Source organism: Rana temporaria, chromosome 1 (genome assembly GCF_905171775.1).
Source record: "Rana temporaria chromosome 1, aRanTem1.1, whole genome shotgun sequence".
Classification (NCBI taxonomy): Eukaryota; Metazoa; Chordata; class Amphibia; order Anura; family Ranidae; genus Rana; species Rana temporaria.
In genome coordinates, this window is record NC_053489.1 from 460,804,899 (window position 1) to 460,821,097 (window position 16,199).

The 16,199-nt window shown below is 41.8% G+C and overlaps 1 protein-coding gene across 2 annotated transcripts in view; it reads left to right on the forward strand.

Moving 5' to 3' along the window:
- PDLIM5 (PDZ and LIM domain 5) overlaps window positions 1-16,199 on the forward strand; it is a 179,845-nt gene that overhangs the window by 141,238 nt on the left and 22,408 nt on the right. For both annotated transcript variants that reach the window (XM_040327968.1, XM_040327977.1), the window contains exons 4-5: window positions 7,899-7,941; window positions 10,622-11,064. In XM_040327968.1, the coding sequence (XP_040183902.1) occupies window positions 7,899-7,941; window positions 10,622-11,064 (486 nt within the window). The remainder of the gene's footprint in view (window positions 1-7,898; window positions 7,942-10,621; window positions 11,065-16,199) is intronic.

The following is a 16,199-nucleotide window of genomic DNA, read 5'->3' on the forward strand; positions in this document are numbered from 1 at the left end:
ACCATACATGTCTGCCAGAGGGCTTCTGTACGATGGTTGTACACACCATCGTACAGAAGTCCGCGCGTAAACAATACGCGGGGCGTGTCGCCGCGTCGATGACGCGGTGTCGCCGCGACAATGACGCAGCGACGTGGGCGGCCCGCCTTTAAAATGCTTCCACGCATGCGTCAAAGTCATTCGACGCATGCGAGGGACGGCGGGCGCCTGGACATGTACGGTAGGTCTGTACTGACGACCGTACATGTCCGAGCGGGCAGGATTCCAGCGGACGGTTTTAAAACACGTCCAGGAATATTTGCCCGCTGGGAAAAGGCCCGGCGGGCAAATGTTTGCTGGAATTCGGCCCGCTCGCGCCCACACACGACCGAACATGTATGCTGAAACTGGCCCGCGGACCAGTTTCAGCATACATGTTTGGTCGTGTGTACGGGGCCTTAGTCATCCAGTTTTCAAGTTACTTGTAACTTTGCATGGAGCTGAGCACATCAGGGTGGAGGGTTAAATCAATCTTCTGATATATTTGTGCTCATAAGTTTGCATACCCTGGCAGAATTTATGATTTCTTGGCCATTTTTCAGAGAATATGAATGATAACAAAAATACATTTCTTTCACTCATGGTTAGTGCGTGGCTGAAGCCATTTATTACCAATCAACTGTGTTTACTCATTTTAAATCATAATGGCAACATAAACTTCCCAAATGACCCTGACCAAAAGTTTACATACTTTGGTAATTTTGGCCTGATAATGCTCAAAGTTGATACAAAGAGGTTTAAATGGCTATTAAAGGTAACCATCCTCTCCTGTGATCTGTTTGTTTGTAATTAGTGTGTGTATAAAAAAGGTCAATGAGTTTCTAGACTCCTGATAGACCCTTGCATTTTTCATCCAGTGCTGCACTGACGTTTCTGTATTCTGAGCCAGGGGGAAAGCAAACAAATTATCAAAGGACCTGCGGGAAAAGGTAGTTGAACTGTATAAAACAGCAAAGGGATATAAAAAGATATCCAAGGAATTGAGAATGGCAATCGGCAGAGTTCAAACTCTAATCAAGAAATGAAAAATGAGGGGGTTCTGTTGAAACCAAACCACAGTCAGGTAGACCAACTAAAATTTCAGCCACAAATGACAGGAAAATTGTTCGGGATGCAAAGAAAAACCCACAAATAACTTCAGGTGAAATACAGGACTCTCTGAAAAACATGTGGTGTGGCTGTTTCAAGATGCACAATAAGGTGTTGCTTGAAGAAATATGGGCTGCATGATCGAGTCGCCAGAAGAAAGCCATTACTACGCAAATGCCACAAAGTATCCCACTTACAATACGCCAAACAGCACAGAGACAAGCCTCAAACCTTTTGGCACAAAGTTATTAGGAGTGATAAGACCAACATTTTGCTTTTTGGCCACAACCATAAACGTTACATTTAGAGAGGAGACAACAAGGCGTATGATGAAAGATATGGGGGTGGATCACTGATGTTTTGGGGATGTGTGAGCTACAAAGGCAGAGGAAATGTGGTCAAAATTGTTGGCAAGATGAATGCAGTATGTTATCAAAAAATACTGGAGGAACTTTTGGATTCATCAGCCAGGAAACTGCGCATATGATGTACTTGGACATTCCAACATGACAATGATCCAAAACACAAGGCCAAGTTGACCTGTCATTGGCTACAACAGAATAAAGTGAAGGTTCTGGAGTGGCCATCTCAGTCTCCTGACCTCAATGTCATTGAGCCACTCTTCGATTTTGCTTTTAAATGTCCTCACTTCCTGTTCTTCTGTCTGTAACTCCACACAGTAATGCAAGGCTTTCTCCCTGGTGTGGAGTGTCGTGCTAGCCCCCTCCCTTGGACTACTGGAGAGTCACAATGCTCTCTACGTTGCAGATAGAGAAAGGAGTTGTGTGTTAGTGGGCATCCTGACTCCTGTAGTTCAAGGGAGGGGGCGAGCATGACACTCCACACCAGGGAGAAAGCTTTGCATTACTGTGGAGTTACAGACAAAAGAACGGGAAGTGATGATTTCTCAGAAGAAATAAGGACATTTAAAAGCAAATTCGAAGGATGAGGTAAGTGAAGGGGGACTGCACTAAGGTAAAGGAAAATATTTAGGGAAAAAAATTGTACCTTTACAACCCCTTTAAGGTATTTTGACATCGGCAGGGCTGGCTGTCAAAATACAATAACTATTGTCTAACGTGAATGGAGGCTTTTCTGTATAGACAGTTTTAGCTTTCATAGGAAATCACCCGCTACCTAAGGGCATACTTCTGCCATATTGAAGAAATGCTGCTGTCTCTGAGTGATTTTAGGGCTCTTTGGTGGTTATGTTAGTGTAGAAGGGCAAATGCAGTAAGCTTTTAGGTGAATTCAGCTTGCATATGGGTTCAGTTTGGAATGCTTCTGACCTTTGACTAAGCATTTTTTAAGTTGCCTTTTGCATTCACATTACATTTTCCTTTTAGGGAGAAAAGCATTCAGTGAGCAAATGAGCGTGTACAGATGTCCTGTAAACAGTGGATAGGCAGGAATTGTAAGCAGATGGCTCTCCGCTGGTCATAAGTGGTGTTACAGGGATGCGTAGTTTTTTTTCTCAAAGTGACTGTGTAAAAACCTCTTTTTATCTCAAGCATAAATATGGACTAGATAAAGTCAAACTAGTAATTGTATTTTCTTCACTTTATTTGTGGTATAGCCATTTTTGACTTAATTTTAAGATCTTTTGAAAAGTTCCCTTCAGCCAATTTATTCTGTTGCATAAACATTTCTGTCAGCTGCTTAAATTAAATACAGTACATCATATGGAGCATGTTTTTTCTGTACAGCCCCACCCTTTTACGTGTTATGGCAGTAGAAATAATGACGTTTTTAATTACATAACTCTGCATATGGCCATTTGCAATAGCTGATCACAAAAACCTACCAATGTGAAGTCAGAAATTATTATCAAAGGACTTGTCTGTCATTTTCAATATTGTGACTATTACAACAAGAAATTTGAAACGTCATATTTAAATCTAGATGGCTTAGGCCTCGTACACAGGATAGGATAGCCAGAGGACAACGGTCTGAAGGACCGTTTTCATCGGTCCAAACCGATCGTGTGTGGGCCCCATAGGTTATTTAACCTTTGGTTAAAAAAATAGGAACTTGCTTTAAAATGTAACCGATGGACGCCTAACCGATAGGTCAAAACCGATCGTTAGTATGCAAAAGCATCGGTTAAAAACCCGCGCATGCTCAGAGTCAAGTTGACGCATGCTTGGAAGCATTGAACTTCGTTTTATTCAGCATGTCGTTGTGTTTTACGTCACCGCGTTCTGACACAATCGGTTATTTAACCTATGGTGTGTAGGCGTGACGGACCATCAGTCAGCTTCATCGGTTAACCTAAGACAATGGTCCTATCCTATCGTGTGTACGAGGCCTTAGAGGTGAGAAACGTTTCCCTTTAAATTAGGGCTGTTACTGATTAAAATTTTCGTGTTCGATTAATTAATTTTTTTTAATCGATTAATCGACTAATTATAACGCACATACATATCCAACTACCTTTAGCTGATCTCCTTGCAGGCCGATTCCCAGTGCAGCTACCAACCACTGGAAAAATGGATAGCAGGATACAGAAAACACACAAAGGCAGCGCTCGATGGGAATAGCATTAAACTTTTATAGTCTTCAAGTTGGTAACAAAATAAATATTGCACTGGAGATAAAATCGATGTAGCTACGTAAACTGTAAAAATGGTGCGAGTAATACCAAATGGTAGCAAAAGCAGTCATAAAAACATGTAGCTAAGTTTGATACTGGTATAAAAATGTGTACAATGATACCACTGCTGAATCCAGATGAGGAGGGGTTAATATCAGTCCATCAGCATGTAAATGTCCCGTTAAGGGAACAATCACAACTCCCAGTGGATGGCTGTAGAATGTAGAATCCCAGGTTGATAGAGGGAAGTGATAGAGGGAAGTGTAACAGCCCTTGTGTGTGGCAGATAGTAAGGTCCCGCCGTCATGCAGATATGAAGGCACAGCAAAGGAGCCCTTCAGATGGACATGACAAGCCCCGCAGTGTCCGTGACATCACCGGATCTATGACGGAACTCCCTGAAGACCCAGAAGCCAGCGGAGAGGTGAGTACCAATCAAAAGAATTTTGATTGATCAAAAAAATTGATGATTAATCGAGGAATTAATAGTTAATTTCCACAGCCCTACTTTACATTTTTTACTTCTATGTCCAGCTGCAAGTCAAGTGATGTTTTTAAAACTTGAATTCTGAAACCTAGGTTTTTCTCAAATTCTGAGTTTTTGGTAGGCGCTGGACAAGTAAATCTCAAAGGGTTTTTGTATTTTGTAACTCTCAAGCCCCATACATACTATCAGTTTTCCTGACGGTTTTCTCATCAGGTTTACCAAAACCATGTAGTGCAAGGGCCTGCCTGATTGCATTTAAATTGAAACTCTTGAGGTTTGACCTCATATTAGATGGTTTTGGTAAACCTGAAGAGAAAACCGTCAGGAAAACTGAAAGTGTGTATGGGGCTTCAGGGTGAAGATCTCTGCACTTGATGTCCCCAGTCTCCTAATCTTCAACAGATGCAGTGATTTAAAGGCAAACTGCAAATTTGAGTTAAAGTGATATTAAAGTATTTTATGTTTTTGTTTAAAAATAACAAACATGTTATACTTGCCTGCTCTGTGCAGTGGTTTTTACCCAGATCCTTCTCTTCTCTGGTCCCTCGCTAGAGCTCCTGGCCCCTCCCTCCTGCCAAGTGCCCCCACAGCAAGCAGCTTGTTATGGGGGCACTCAAGCCAAGCTGCTGCTCTGTGTGTCTATTCGGACATGGAACCGCGCCTCAGCCGCGCGCCCTCTCTCTCTCCTCATTGGCTTACTGACTTTCACAGCAGTGGGAGCCAATGGCACCACCCTGGTGTCTCAGCCAATCAGGAGGGAGAGTCCCGGAAAGCCGAGGGTCTCGTGCAACATAGCTGGATCAAAATGTAGCTCCGGTAACTATTAAGGTGGCTGCTGCATGCAGAAGTTTTTTTTTTATCTTAATGCATAGAATGCATTAAGATAAAAACTTTCTGACTTTAGACCCACTTTACGTTTTTAACTAGTTTGTTAAGAAGAAGATGGTCCTAATAAAAAATTTCCTTCACTAACACATGCGGCCACTGTCAGTGCTGTATAAACTGCATGAAGCTTCAGCTAATTGCATTGTACATCGCTGTGTTTTAACTTCCTGTCCTGCTCAAAATTAAAATCAAGTTAGGCTGAGTGCTTCCCAGCCATTCACAAGAAGCTTTGTATGTTATGAAGGAATACAATGCTTCCTCTGATTGACTGAGGTGGGCAGATAACATTATGATCTCAGCCAGAGAAAGCCTTGTATTCATTAATAAAATGCAAAGCTTCTTAATTTTATTTTATTTTTTTCCCTGGGAATAAGACGGGAAGTTAGCATAATGCTCGTGAAACGCAAGGTTGTATACTATATGTAGATGATACTACATAAAGTTTACAGCACTGCCAGTGGCCACACGTATTGGTGAAGAAAATCGTTTGTTTGGACCAGCTTGGTTCAAACAAGCTATTTTAAAGCTTTTTTACCCTAATGCATGGCTCCTGCTGCTGTAAATCCAATCCGGATAAAACCGTATGGCAGATGCGTCACAGTTCACTTATATGGGCTGCTTGCACACAGTTCCATGCTATACAGGACACTGCATCACTGTGAATGAACCCTAATTGTTACAGTACACAAAAGTTTATCTGGAACAGAAACCTCTTTTATCTATGTTATAGACCAGTAATAGTGAACCTATGGCACACATGCCACAACTGGTACGCAGAGCCCCCTCTGTGGGCACATGAGCAGTCCGGTGATAGCAAGGTAGGGGGAGGTCCACATATACTCCAGATTTGTGGCGGCAGGAGTGCGACAGCAAACAATGGCGTAGTTGAGGTGCAGATTCCTTCACATGACCAGTGAGTGGGCAGCTCCGCAGCCTCCGTGGGGAAGGTGAACAGATAGGCTTGAGAGCCCGGGAGAGAGAAAAGAGCTTCATCGTCTCCTTCACCGTAGAGGTGAGCAGCAGGCGAAGCATTCCCGGCGACCTCCAGAGCCTGGACTCCTCAAACTTCCTCTCCGCTAAACAGTGAGGCCAAGAGAACAGGCTAATAAGGGGTCCAGAAGACCATGACAGGTGGGAGACCAGCCTGCGAGGGAGCCGCTGGAAGGAACAGAGCAGAGAGCACACAGAGGCTGGTATGGACAGTACCGGTCACGATCATACACAGACCTACCTGCAGACAGAGACTGGGATGGGGGGGAGCAGGGGCTGCAGAATGGGACAGAGCTAGGGGGTCTCTTTCATCTACCCTCTCTCTCAGCCCCCTGTATCTCCCTCTCGCTCTCTCTCTGTCCCCCCTCCTCTCTCTCAATCTCTATATATCTCTCTCTCAATTCCTGAGCAGTGCTGGGTGTCACTGCTGCCCCTGGAGGATGGGGATTACTGGGGGCTCAGAGCGAGGTGCACAGGTGAGAGGGGAGGGGGCACTGCACTTGCTGGGAAGGGCGGGGACTCCTAGAAAGGCTTATTTCTGTTCTGTAGCGGACTGTGTGTGATCTACCCCCCCCCCCCCCCTCTGGACGCAGTCACAAGACTTCTGACATGCCGCTTTGTACACTTGTTGCAATTTCCGCACTCAGGCTCAACAAGGTTCGCCGTCACTGCTCTGCTTTTTCTGCTGGCTGTTCTGTTTTGTCTGTAAGGCTGGCCATAGATTTGCAACCACAGGTAGAAGGAAAATTAGCCACTTGATTTCCCCATCAGCACAGTGTTTATGGGAAATCTCTTTTGCTATGCAATTGTATTCTGACAGAATACAATAATCACTGCTGACAGAATACTGTTGTCACTGCTGTCGGCTATAGCCGTTGGCAGTGTTCATACGAAAAAACCTGACTGGCTGGTTGTACTAAAGTGGATCGATAGATCGGCTTCAGTACATCCAGCCTGCCCATAAATTTATTGAAATTTCAATCCGTGTGTGGCAGGCTTTAGTGCACCAAACGTAAAGGTAACAAACAACCCTCTCAAAGTTGCTATAAATTGTGCTATTAAATTACCATTATGCACAGATGCACTCTAACTCCCCATTCACATGCGCACATGACGTGAATGTTTATTTTTACATACAACATGCATAGGACAGCTCGAGCCCTACCTGTGAAAAATGATCCAAAGTGCCTCCTGCACCTTTTCGGGTATTGAGTGCCACACTTTTCTTTTTACTCTTTTTTTTAATGTGAAAACCTGCTTCTGCTGGCTGCGTTGGTGTGCCAATACAATGGCATCACAAATGCAACACACATTTATTGCATGTTCCCAGAATGCGCTGTTGTAAATGAAACTTAGGCTTCATTTCCATGGAAGTTTTTGGACGTTTTTACAGCCACTTTTTTGAGCTTTTTTTGCAGCTTAAAAACGGCTCTCCATGTTAGTCTATGGCCTCATGCCCACCATGACGTTTTTGAGCTGTAGATGGCTGAGCCGTTTTTAAGCTGCAAAAAAAAAACCAGGACCAGTGCGTTCTGAAGCTCCAGCCTTAGAGCTGTAAAAATGCCAGACGTTAAAAAACGCTCAAAAACGCTAAAAACCGCTACTGCGGCATTTTTGAGCTCCAGCTCAAAAATAAATAAATAATAATAATAAAAAAAAAAACATGGACAGGCGTTTTTAAGCTGTAAAAAAGGCTAAAAAAAAGTGGCTGTAAAAATGTCCATGGAAATGAAGCCTTAAAGAAAACTAAGGCTGATGTAGTAAAAAAGAGGCTTTGTTTACGATGTAACCTTTTCTTTTTTTTTCTTTTTGTAGAGCTGCAGCTGCTTCAAAGACCAATCAAAATCCTGCACAAGTTGTAAGTTCTCCCAAAATACCCATTTGGCATGTACTTTGTTTGCTGATATTTCATTATAGATGTAAAATGTATTTTTTTCGTATACGGTCATTCCAGATGCTGGCATGCATGATTACCGTAAGGAAATCACTAAACAGATGTTTTTTTTTTGCTATAGTGCAAATTATTTCTCTCTGAGACAAAATTCTCATTCTTTAAATAACAACATGCTTTGCTGACATTTAGTCAGCTGAAATCGGAGTAATTATAAATCATTGCTTTTTATTGGCCTTATTAACTGTAGGGGTCAATGTTTTATAATAGTTAAAGCAATTCTTTTCAGAGCTGCTTTTATTGCTAAACATAGTAGTCTTATGGAGCGTTTGTACATCTAGGGTCTGGCTAAAGTCCAGTTTCTGTGATTGTATTTTAAAAAGCTAATGTTCAGGATGACATGGCTTGCATAGACGTGCTGAGCTGTTAACAAAGACTGATTTGTGTGTGTTGCTGCACAACAGATGTTGCTAAGGGTGGAGCAGAGGACTTTTAACAGAATAAAGTAAACTCTAGAAAAGTAGAAACAACACTAGTAAAAAAAAAAATACATATTAATGTAGGTTTTATTAAATTCTACTTCTGTGGGTTCCAGACTACACACTAACCATTACACCTAAAGCTATTCCATCCAACAGCAAGCACAATGAAGCTATTGCAAATTGAATTGCCACTATGATGGCATCCATGTTGACCGATAGGTACATTCGAATCAGGGGGAGTCAGCTCTCAGCAGTATGAGGACGTTTAGAAACTCTGATCCAAATGAAGAGCTGGACAGATGCGAATCTTCAGGTTGCCCTGAAGACTAGAACGTTTTCCCAGTGACTGGGACCTGAAGGTAGTTTCAGTAATGATTATTAAAACAGTAAACCTGATAGTTCTGCTCAGCAAGTCTATGCAAACATAGGAATCCTTTAAAGCTGAAGTTTAGGTATTCATTTTTTTGCATAGTTATGTTGGTTACAGAGCGGTCCCTGTGGAAGCTGTAAATCAACATAGTAGTGGCTGCTAGTATAGTATAGTGAGTAATATATATATAGTATAGTGATATCAGCAGTCTTCTGGGTCCAGGGCTGAGCGGCAGCCCCTTCTGCATAGTAACATTCTTAGGTGGGTCACTTTCTTGGCAACACCACCATTTAAAGGACTCCTTGTATTTTCAATAGAAACAAAGAATTTTCTGATTGAACAAGGTGGAGGTGCGGGGCGGTGAAGTTGTCATCTCTACCTTTTCCAATCAAAAAACATCTTGTGTTCATTAAAAACAAAAATACAAGGCGTTCTGTGAATGGCGGCAGTCCTGAGCGAGCAACCCATGTAGCTACTATGCAGAAGGGCAGCTTCTCTGCATTGAACTAAGATTAGATCATTTGCAGCTTTTAAAGGGGGATTGCTTAGGTATGAGATATATACATACATGCATTGGTCCAAGCTGGACACTGGAGGAGATTTACTAAAACTAGAGCATGCAAAATCTGGTTCAGATCTTCAGGCTAGGTTCACACTGCTGCGAATTTAAAATCGCGGTCAAATCGCGATTTTACCGCGATCTCGCGGCTGCGGTTTTGCCACGATTTTGCAGCGATTTCGGCCGCGATTTAAGAGACATCTGTGCAGGGTTCAATGTAAATTGCGGCCCGAAATTGCAAAAAGTAGTACAGGAACTACTTTTTGAAATCGGTGCAGCGCCGCATATGCGGCGTTGCACCGTTTAGGACAGTGCCATTGCCGGCAAATGCCGCCGATTTGAGATGCGATTTGACATGTGAAATCGCATCTCAAATCGTACCCAGTGTGAACCTGGGCTCACAGAAATCAGCTTCCAGGTTTTATTGTCAAAGCTTAATTGAACAAGCTGAATTTAGAAGCTGATTGGCTACCATGCAGAGCTGCAGCAGATTGTGAGTGCCCCAGTTTTCGGAAATCCTCCCCACTGTAACTATGCAATAAAACTGATAAGCAAACTTCAGCTTTAACATTGCCAGTAATAGACAGTTACTTTCAGGATTCTTGGCTTTCCACATGTTACAATAAATGTGTTTGATTGCATAGATGTGGTAGATCTCAGTGCACCATCTGCTTAAAGCCGGCTATACACGCTCGATATTCTAGTCTATAACTGCTGAATCAGCTGAAAGCTGTGAGTGATATTGTCAGCCCATCCAGCTTGACAAAAGTTGGCTTTTAAAATCAAAGGGGCCAGATGGAAAATGATCAGCTAAACAGTGACTGTATCCAATCAGATGTAGTCATTGCATAGGTATTCAGATAGCTATGGGTTTTGCAGTCTAAATACTGAAGCCTGTGTTGTAGATTCTCTATCCATGCGGTTTAGCAATGGTGGGGTAAGTCTATTGATTTGGTTGAATGAGAAAAATCTAAGCGTGTATGGCTAGCCTTACTACAGTTGGATTTATAATAACATTATATTCTTATCACAATATTTTATCACATTTATTTTTGTTTCAATTAGGAACTGGGGCTGTGAAAGATTAGAGTTTTCTCTGGGGCTATTGACTCATTTGAATTAGTTATCATCAGATGGTGCATTAAAATTCAAGACATCTGTGCATTTAAGAATATGCTGTGCTGAGTTTTTTGCATGTGGTTGGTGTGTGTTTTTTGTTTTTGTTTTTACACATAGGAAGCACCTAAAGAAATAATAAAGCCTGTGCCTATTGCAACTCCCACTATACCCGCTGCACCCAAAGTCACCACTTCAGCCAATCTGATCTACAACAAAGCGCCTAGACCATTTGGGGCCCCATCCTCTTCTAAGCCTGCTTCAATCCCATCACCATCCTCTGCCTTTTCCCCAGCATCTGCAACCCAGCCCTCTGCTTTATCCCTGCTGTCTGCAGTCAATCCACCTCCCCCCACCACATCCGGAGTGCATGCCAATTATAAATCTGCCACAGATGGCCAATCACCTGCTTTGAGTGCAACTAAAGCTGCAGTTAATGTCCCACGGCAGCCTGCCAGCTACAATTCAGCTGTCAACCAGTATGCTAATGAGGCTGCACAAGATGGGGCTGATGTGCAGAGAAGAGGACTAAAGGAAAACCTGGGTGATAAACCTCAAAATGGGTAGGTAGATTTGGCACGCTTTGTCATTTGTGCATGAGACTTGTTTTTCTTTTAAGCAGACTTGATGTAGTGGAATTGTGTACAGTTTTATGTTGCTCTACAGAGTGATTTCAAATGCTCTAATGACCCCTTTTTTGTTTTGTTCTTTAATGTGGAAATGCTGTTTATTCACTCCAAATGATGACAACAATTTATCTGTTGCTGGAGATATACTTTTGGTCCAAGATATCTATTCAGACTGTGTGCATCACATTAAAAATGGAAACCAAGTGATAGACTGACAGCTATGCCTTTTGCCCTATTAATAGGAAGAGTAGGAGGAAACTGATTAACAGTTTGTTATCTTTCAGCCCACTCATAAAAATGCAGACATTGTACACCCAAGCTTCCAGATTAACATATGACAATTTAAGCTGTTGTACAACAATTGAAGAACTCCGACATGTCTTGGTCCAATCTCTAGCCGTTATGCCTGTTCACTTATAATGCTGTATGCAAGAGCCCTTATTTTCCCACAACTTCTGATAGTTGTCAAAGTAAATGTAAAAATGTACACATGTTATGGCCAGTACACTACATACCTCCTAATTTATTTTTTGTAATTGTATACTTATTACATATAAACTCAGGTCAGATATTGAAAATTTAGCATTCAGTCTTTGATTTTTATCCTGACACACGTGTTGTATGACTGGGTTCCCAGTTCTCTAAATTCACTAAACCGTTGCCATTTTTATTTTAGTGGCTCGTAATATGATGCTGTGAAAATCCAGCCAATGTGTTCCCTGGTTCAGAATACAGTTCTCTGTAAGGCAAGAAAAATAGCAGAGAATTGTGTTATATATGGGTGCACGTGAATTGGTTACAGTAGTGATAAATTGGACTGTCAGCAAAGTTTTAGCACTTTTTGAATAATGTGTATACATTTTTCATTTTTTTTTTTTGTCTGAATACAAAGCTGAACCATAATAAGCAGCAAATGAGACTTGTTTTCATTTCAGAATGTTGCAAATGTAATACTTTTCAGTTCGTACAGCAAGGGAAAATTCTGCTAACCTCATCACTGTGCTGCTGATTATCGGTTGCATAATTCCTCCCTAGCCCTCCTAAACTTTTTAAAATTCATAACTCTAGGTGGAGACTACAGTCTATCCCAAGCAGCAGCTTTGTTTATAGGAAGGGTACACTAGTGTACACTTTTCTGCAAAAAAAACCCATAAGCGCTTGGATCTAGGTGTAGCTATGTAGTTTGTGTTATCTAACAAAAAACATGGAAGTACCAGTGTTGATGAACAAGAAATGGTTGTTTATTGGATTTAAACATTAAAAGGCCATGCAATCATGTGTCAGATGTTGAAACAGCCTCCAAGGTTAAGGCCCCATGCACACGAGACGCTGGTAAACGCGTGTTTAGAGGCAGTTGGACAGCAAGTATCGTGGCCAGGTGATGTGGCAAGTGAACAATCCACAACTTGTGGCAGTTGACGTGGCCAGTGGACAATCCACAACTTGTGGCTAGGTGATATGGCCAGATGATGTGGCCAGGTGACATGGCAAGTGGACAATCCACAACTTGTGGCAGTTGACGTGGCCAGTGGACAATCCACAACTTGTGGCAGTTGACGTGGCCAGTGGACAATCCACAACTTGTGGCTAGGTGATATGGCCAGGTGATGTGGCCAGGTGACATGGCAAGTGGACAATCCACAACTTGTGGCAGGTGACGTGGCCAGGTGACCTGGCAGGTGACATGGCCAGGTGACGTGGCCAGTGGACAATCCATAACTTGTGGCAGGTGACGTGGCAAGTAGACAATTCACAACTTGTGGCAGATGACGTGGCAAGTGGACAATCCGCAGCTTGTGGCAGGTGATGTGGCAAGTGACACGCTAAATACAAGTACACTGCTGCTCTCTCAGCTGCTACTCACTCTGGTCTCACAAAATGGCTGAAATGGTTAAATAATACTGTTTTTTGAGCTTAGGGAGGGTCTTATGATGTTTCTTAACCAAACGCTTATAAATGCAAATGCGGTAAAACGTCGCGAAATTCACTGCAAAACTGGCGTTTTTAAATGCTGGTTTTAGCCTTTAAAAACGTGTGTTTAGCAGAGTTTGCACTGGCGTCCCGTGTGCATGAGGCCTTAGTGGTACCTTCTTATCCACAATGGGGAAGGGTCCAAGATGTGTCTCGCCACTTGCAAGTTCCAAGGATGGTGTGTATCAGCTAGGCTGAAGGGACTGCTACGAGCTGCAGGGGGAGCCACTGAATGGATGGCCGTGGCAGTGCTGGGGAGGTAAATGACCGCAGGCTCTTGCAATTCATCCCATGGAGACAACATAAGGAGAGAAGTCTAAGCACACCCTCCTGTCTGAATGCTCAGTTAAGAGCAGATGGATTCCAAGAAGTAAATGCTACATTAATATTCTGACCTTACTCAATATGGTTACAGCCAGAAATGCTGGGGGTGTTTTTCTCATATAAAAAAAAGCATAGAAATATGGATGGATGGGTGAGTTTGCTTTGAATATTAAACAATTGATGAACTAGACTTTTTGGTTTGTAGTGTTCAGATGCAGTGTAGTTCTGGTTTCACAATATAGCAACCAGTTTATATGGCCTAATCTGTATTTGTAATTGGAGTTCATGCATTTGGCAAATGCCTGAAATCAGAAGAGGTGTGAAAACTGCAAATGTGACAAGAGGATTTATTAATTGTTACACTCAGTCTTCTGAGACAGTTTATTGATATCATGTGTGGTACTTGGCAAGGAAAACAGAAAGTTCTACTTTATGTAGCTTGTGGTTAAACAACAATGGATTTTAATGAATTGAATGAGTCATTAAAAGATCATTAAAAGGCTAGGTTCTCATCAATGCTCTGTGGTAAAGCATGTGCGTTGCATTAACCACTTCAATACCGGGCACTTTCCCCCTTTCCTGTCCAAGCCACTTTCAGCACTGTCACTTTATAAATGACAATTGCGCGGTCATGCTACACTGTACCCAAACAAAATTATCATTTTATTCTCACAAATAGAGCTTTCTTTTGGTGGTATTTTATCACCTCTGCGGTTTTTATTTTTTGCTAAACAAATAAAAAAAGTTGTATTTGTTTCTGTTATAAAATTTTGTAAATAAGTAAGTTTTCTCCTTCACTGATGAGGCTGCATTGATGGTCACCAATGAGGTGGCACCAATGAGGTTGGCACTGAAAAGTGTCACTGATTTGTATCACTGATGGGCATTGATAGGTGGCACTGGTGGGCACTGATAGGCTACACTGATGGGCTCTGAAAGGCTGCACTAATGGGTACTTATGGGTGGCACTTATGGGTGGTACTGATAGGCGGCACTGATAAGCGGCACTGATGGGTGGCACTGATAGATGGCACTGGTGGCCCTGGCATTTGCAGGCATTGCTGATGGGCTCTGATTGGCATATCCTTGGTGATAGGAAGATTAGTAGTTTACAGAAAAAAAAAAGAACAGATTGATTGTTTGTGCTTTCAATTCAGCTCACAGGAAGTGACAGGGTTTTTTCTGTTCTTGCTAAAACTGTTCTTAGCCTTTAAAATGAAAACTAGTGCAAACACTATATCTAAGTAAGCTACAAGATGTAAAAAAAAAAATTGTGAGTTTAGCTATTCTTTAAAGAAAGAATCCTCCTTTTAAAATATTGATAAGGCATATTTACAAGAGCCATTTCATTGAGAATAGTCATTGCTAAAATCAGCAGCAGTTACAGGTTCAAGTCCAGTCCCTGACATTGGCTTTAACCTACCAACTTTTCTTTGGAGTGTGGCAGTCAATCAGAGTATTTGGAGGAAATACATGCAAGCACAGGGACAACATATGAACTCAGTGCTCTGGTCTATGGCTATGGATTTTAACTTTCTGTATTAAATGTGTCAAATAGTACACAATTCACCCATTCATAGGGAGCACTAAATTCATTTATAAGCATGTCTTTTCCTCTGTAGTGAAAAGAGGCCAAGTAAATGTAAGTAAGCCTGTTGATGTGAACAGCATGGTCTCCGCTTCACGGCTGGACACCAATATCTGAAAGCCAATTGTAATCTTATTTTCCTGGCTCAGGAAGACCTTTGCTTCCAATTCGGTATAACATATGATATTAGCTACTGGCAGTACCTAGTCTCTATTTCCCTTTGCAATTTACAGCTTGTGTTTAATAAAAACTGTCTACACCACACTCCTGAGGAATGGAGTGGTTTTTCTGGGTATTTAATTTTCCTATGCCAGTGGATTTAAACTATTTCCATAGAAGGTAAAACTGAGAAAACCTACAATTTATTCCAGAGTGAACACTTACTGAATGACCTAATTTTTTATTATATCGATGTGAATTCTAGTATCATTGGAGCATTTTAAAACATTCTGCGCAGTTGCATTTTTAGATTCCTGTCTTACCATTTTCTACATTTCTTCCTTCCTCTTACAGGGAACAACAGTGGCAAAGTTAGTATTCAGTTCAAATCAATAAATTGTGTGCGGTGACTGCATGTTTTGAAGCAGCGTTTTGGCTTCAGCTAAAAGCTATTATTAGAGTTTTATTGGATGAGCCATATTTGGAGCAGTCTCTTGTGTTTAATATTTTTGGGATACAGCAATACAAAATATTCATTGCTTTAAAATTTAATTTCAACTCTTACAACAGTGCAGTGGTAAAGGTTTACTACCTACAAAACAGCTTAAAAATTGGCAACAACAGGAAGGTTTGGGATGTTGCTGCACATCATACCCACAGTAGTTTGCTCTCCTTTCCTCCATTCAGTCTTTTTAGAGCAAATGGGAATACTGTGCCTTTATAAAGTGTTGCAGATTTGAGGATTTGAAAAAATGTACTATTAATTGTTGCATCAAGCCAACATTGAGGGCCAGATCATGCATCTGTTGCTGAGAAGCAAGTATAACATAACACAACACAATTAAAGTGGTTAAAAAGGCTCAAAGCATTTTACCTTAATGCATGTGCAGCAGAGCCATCCCTAAAACATACCTGAGCCCCATTTTTGATCCAGCAATGTACACGTGACTCTCGGCTCTCCCGGGTCTCTTCCTTCTCATTGGCTGAGACAGCAGCGATAGCCATTGGCTCACACTACTGTCAATAA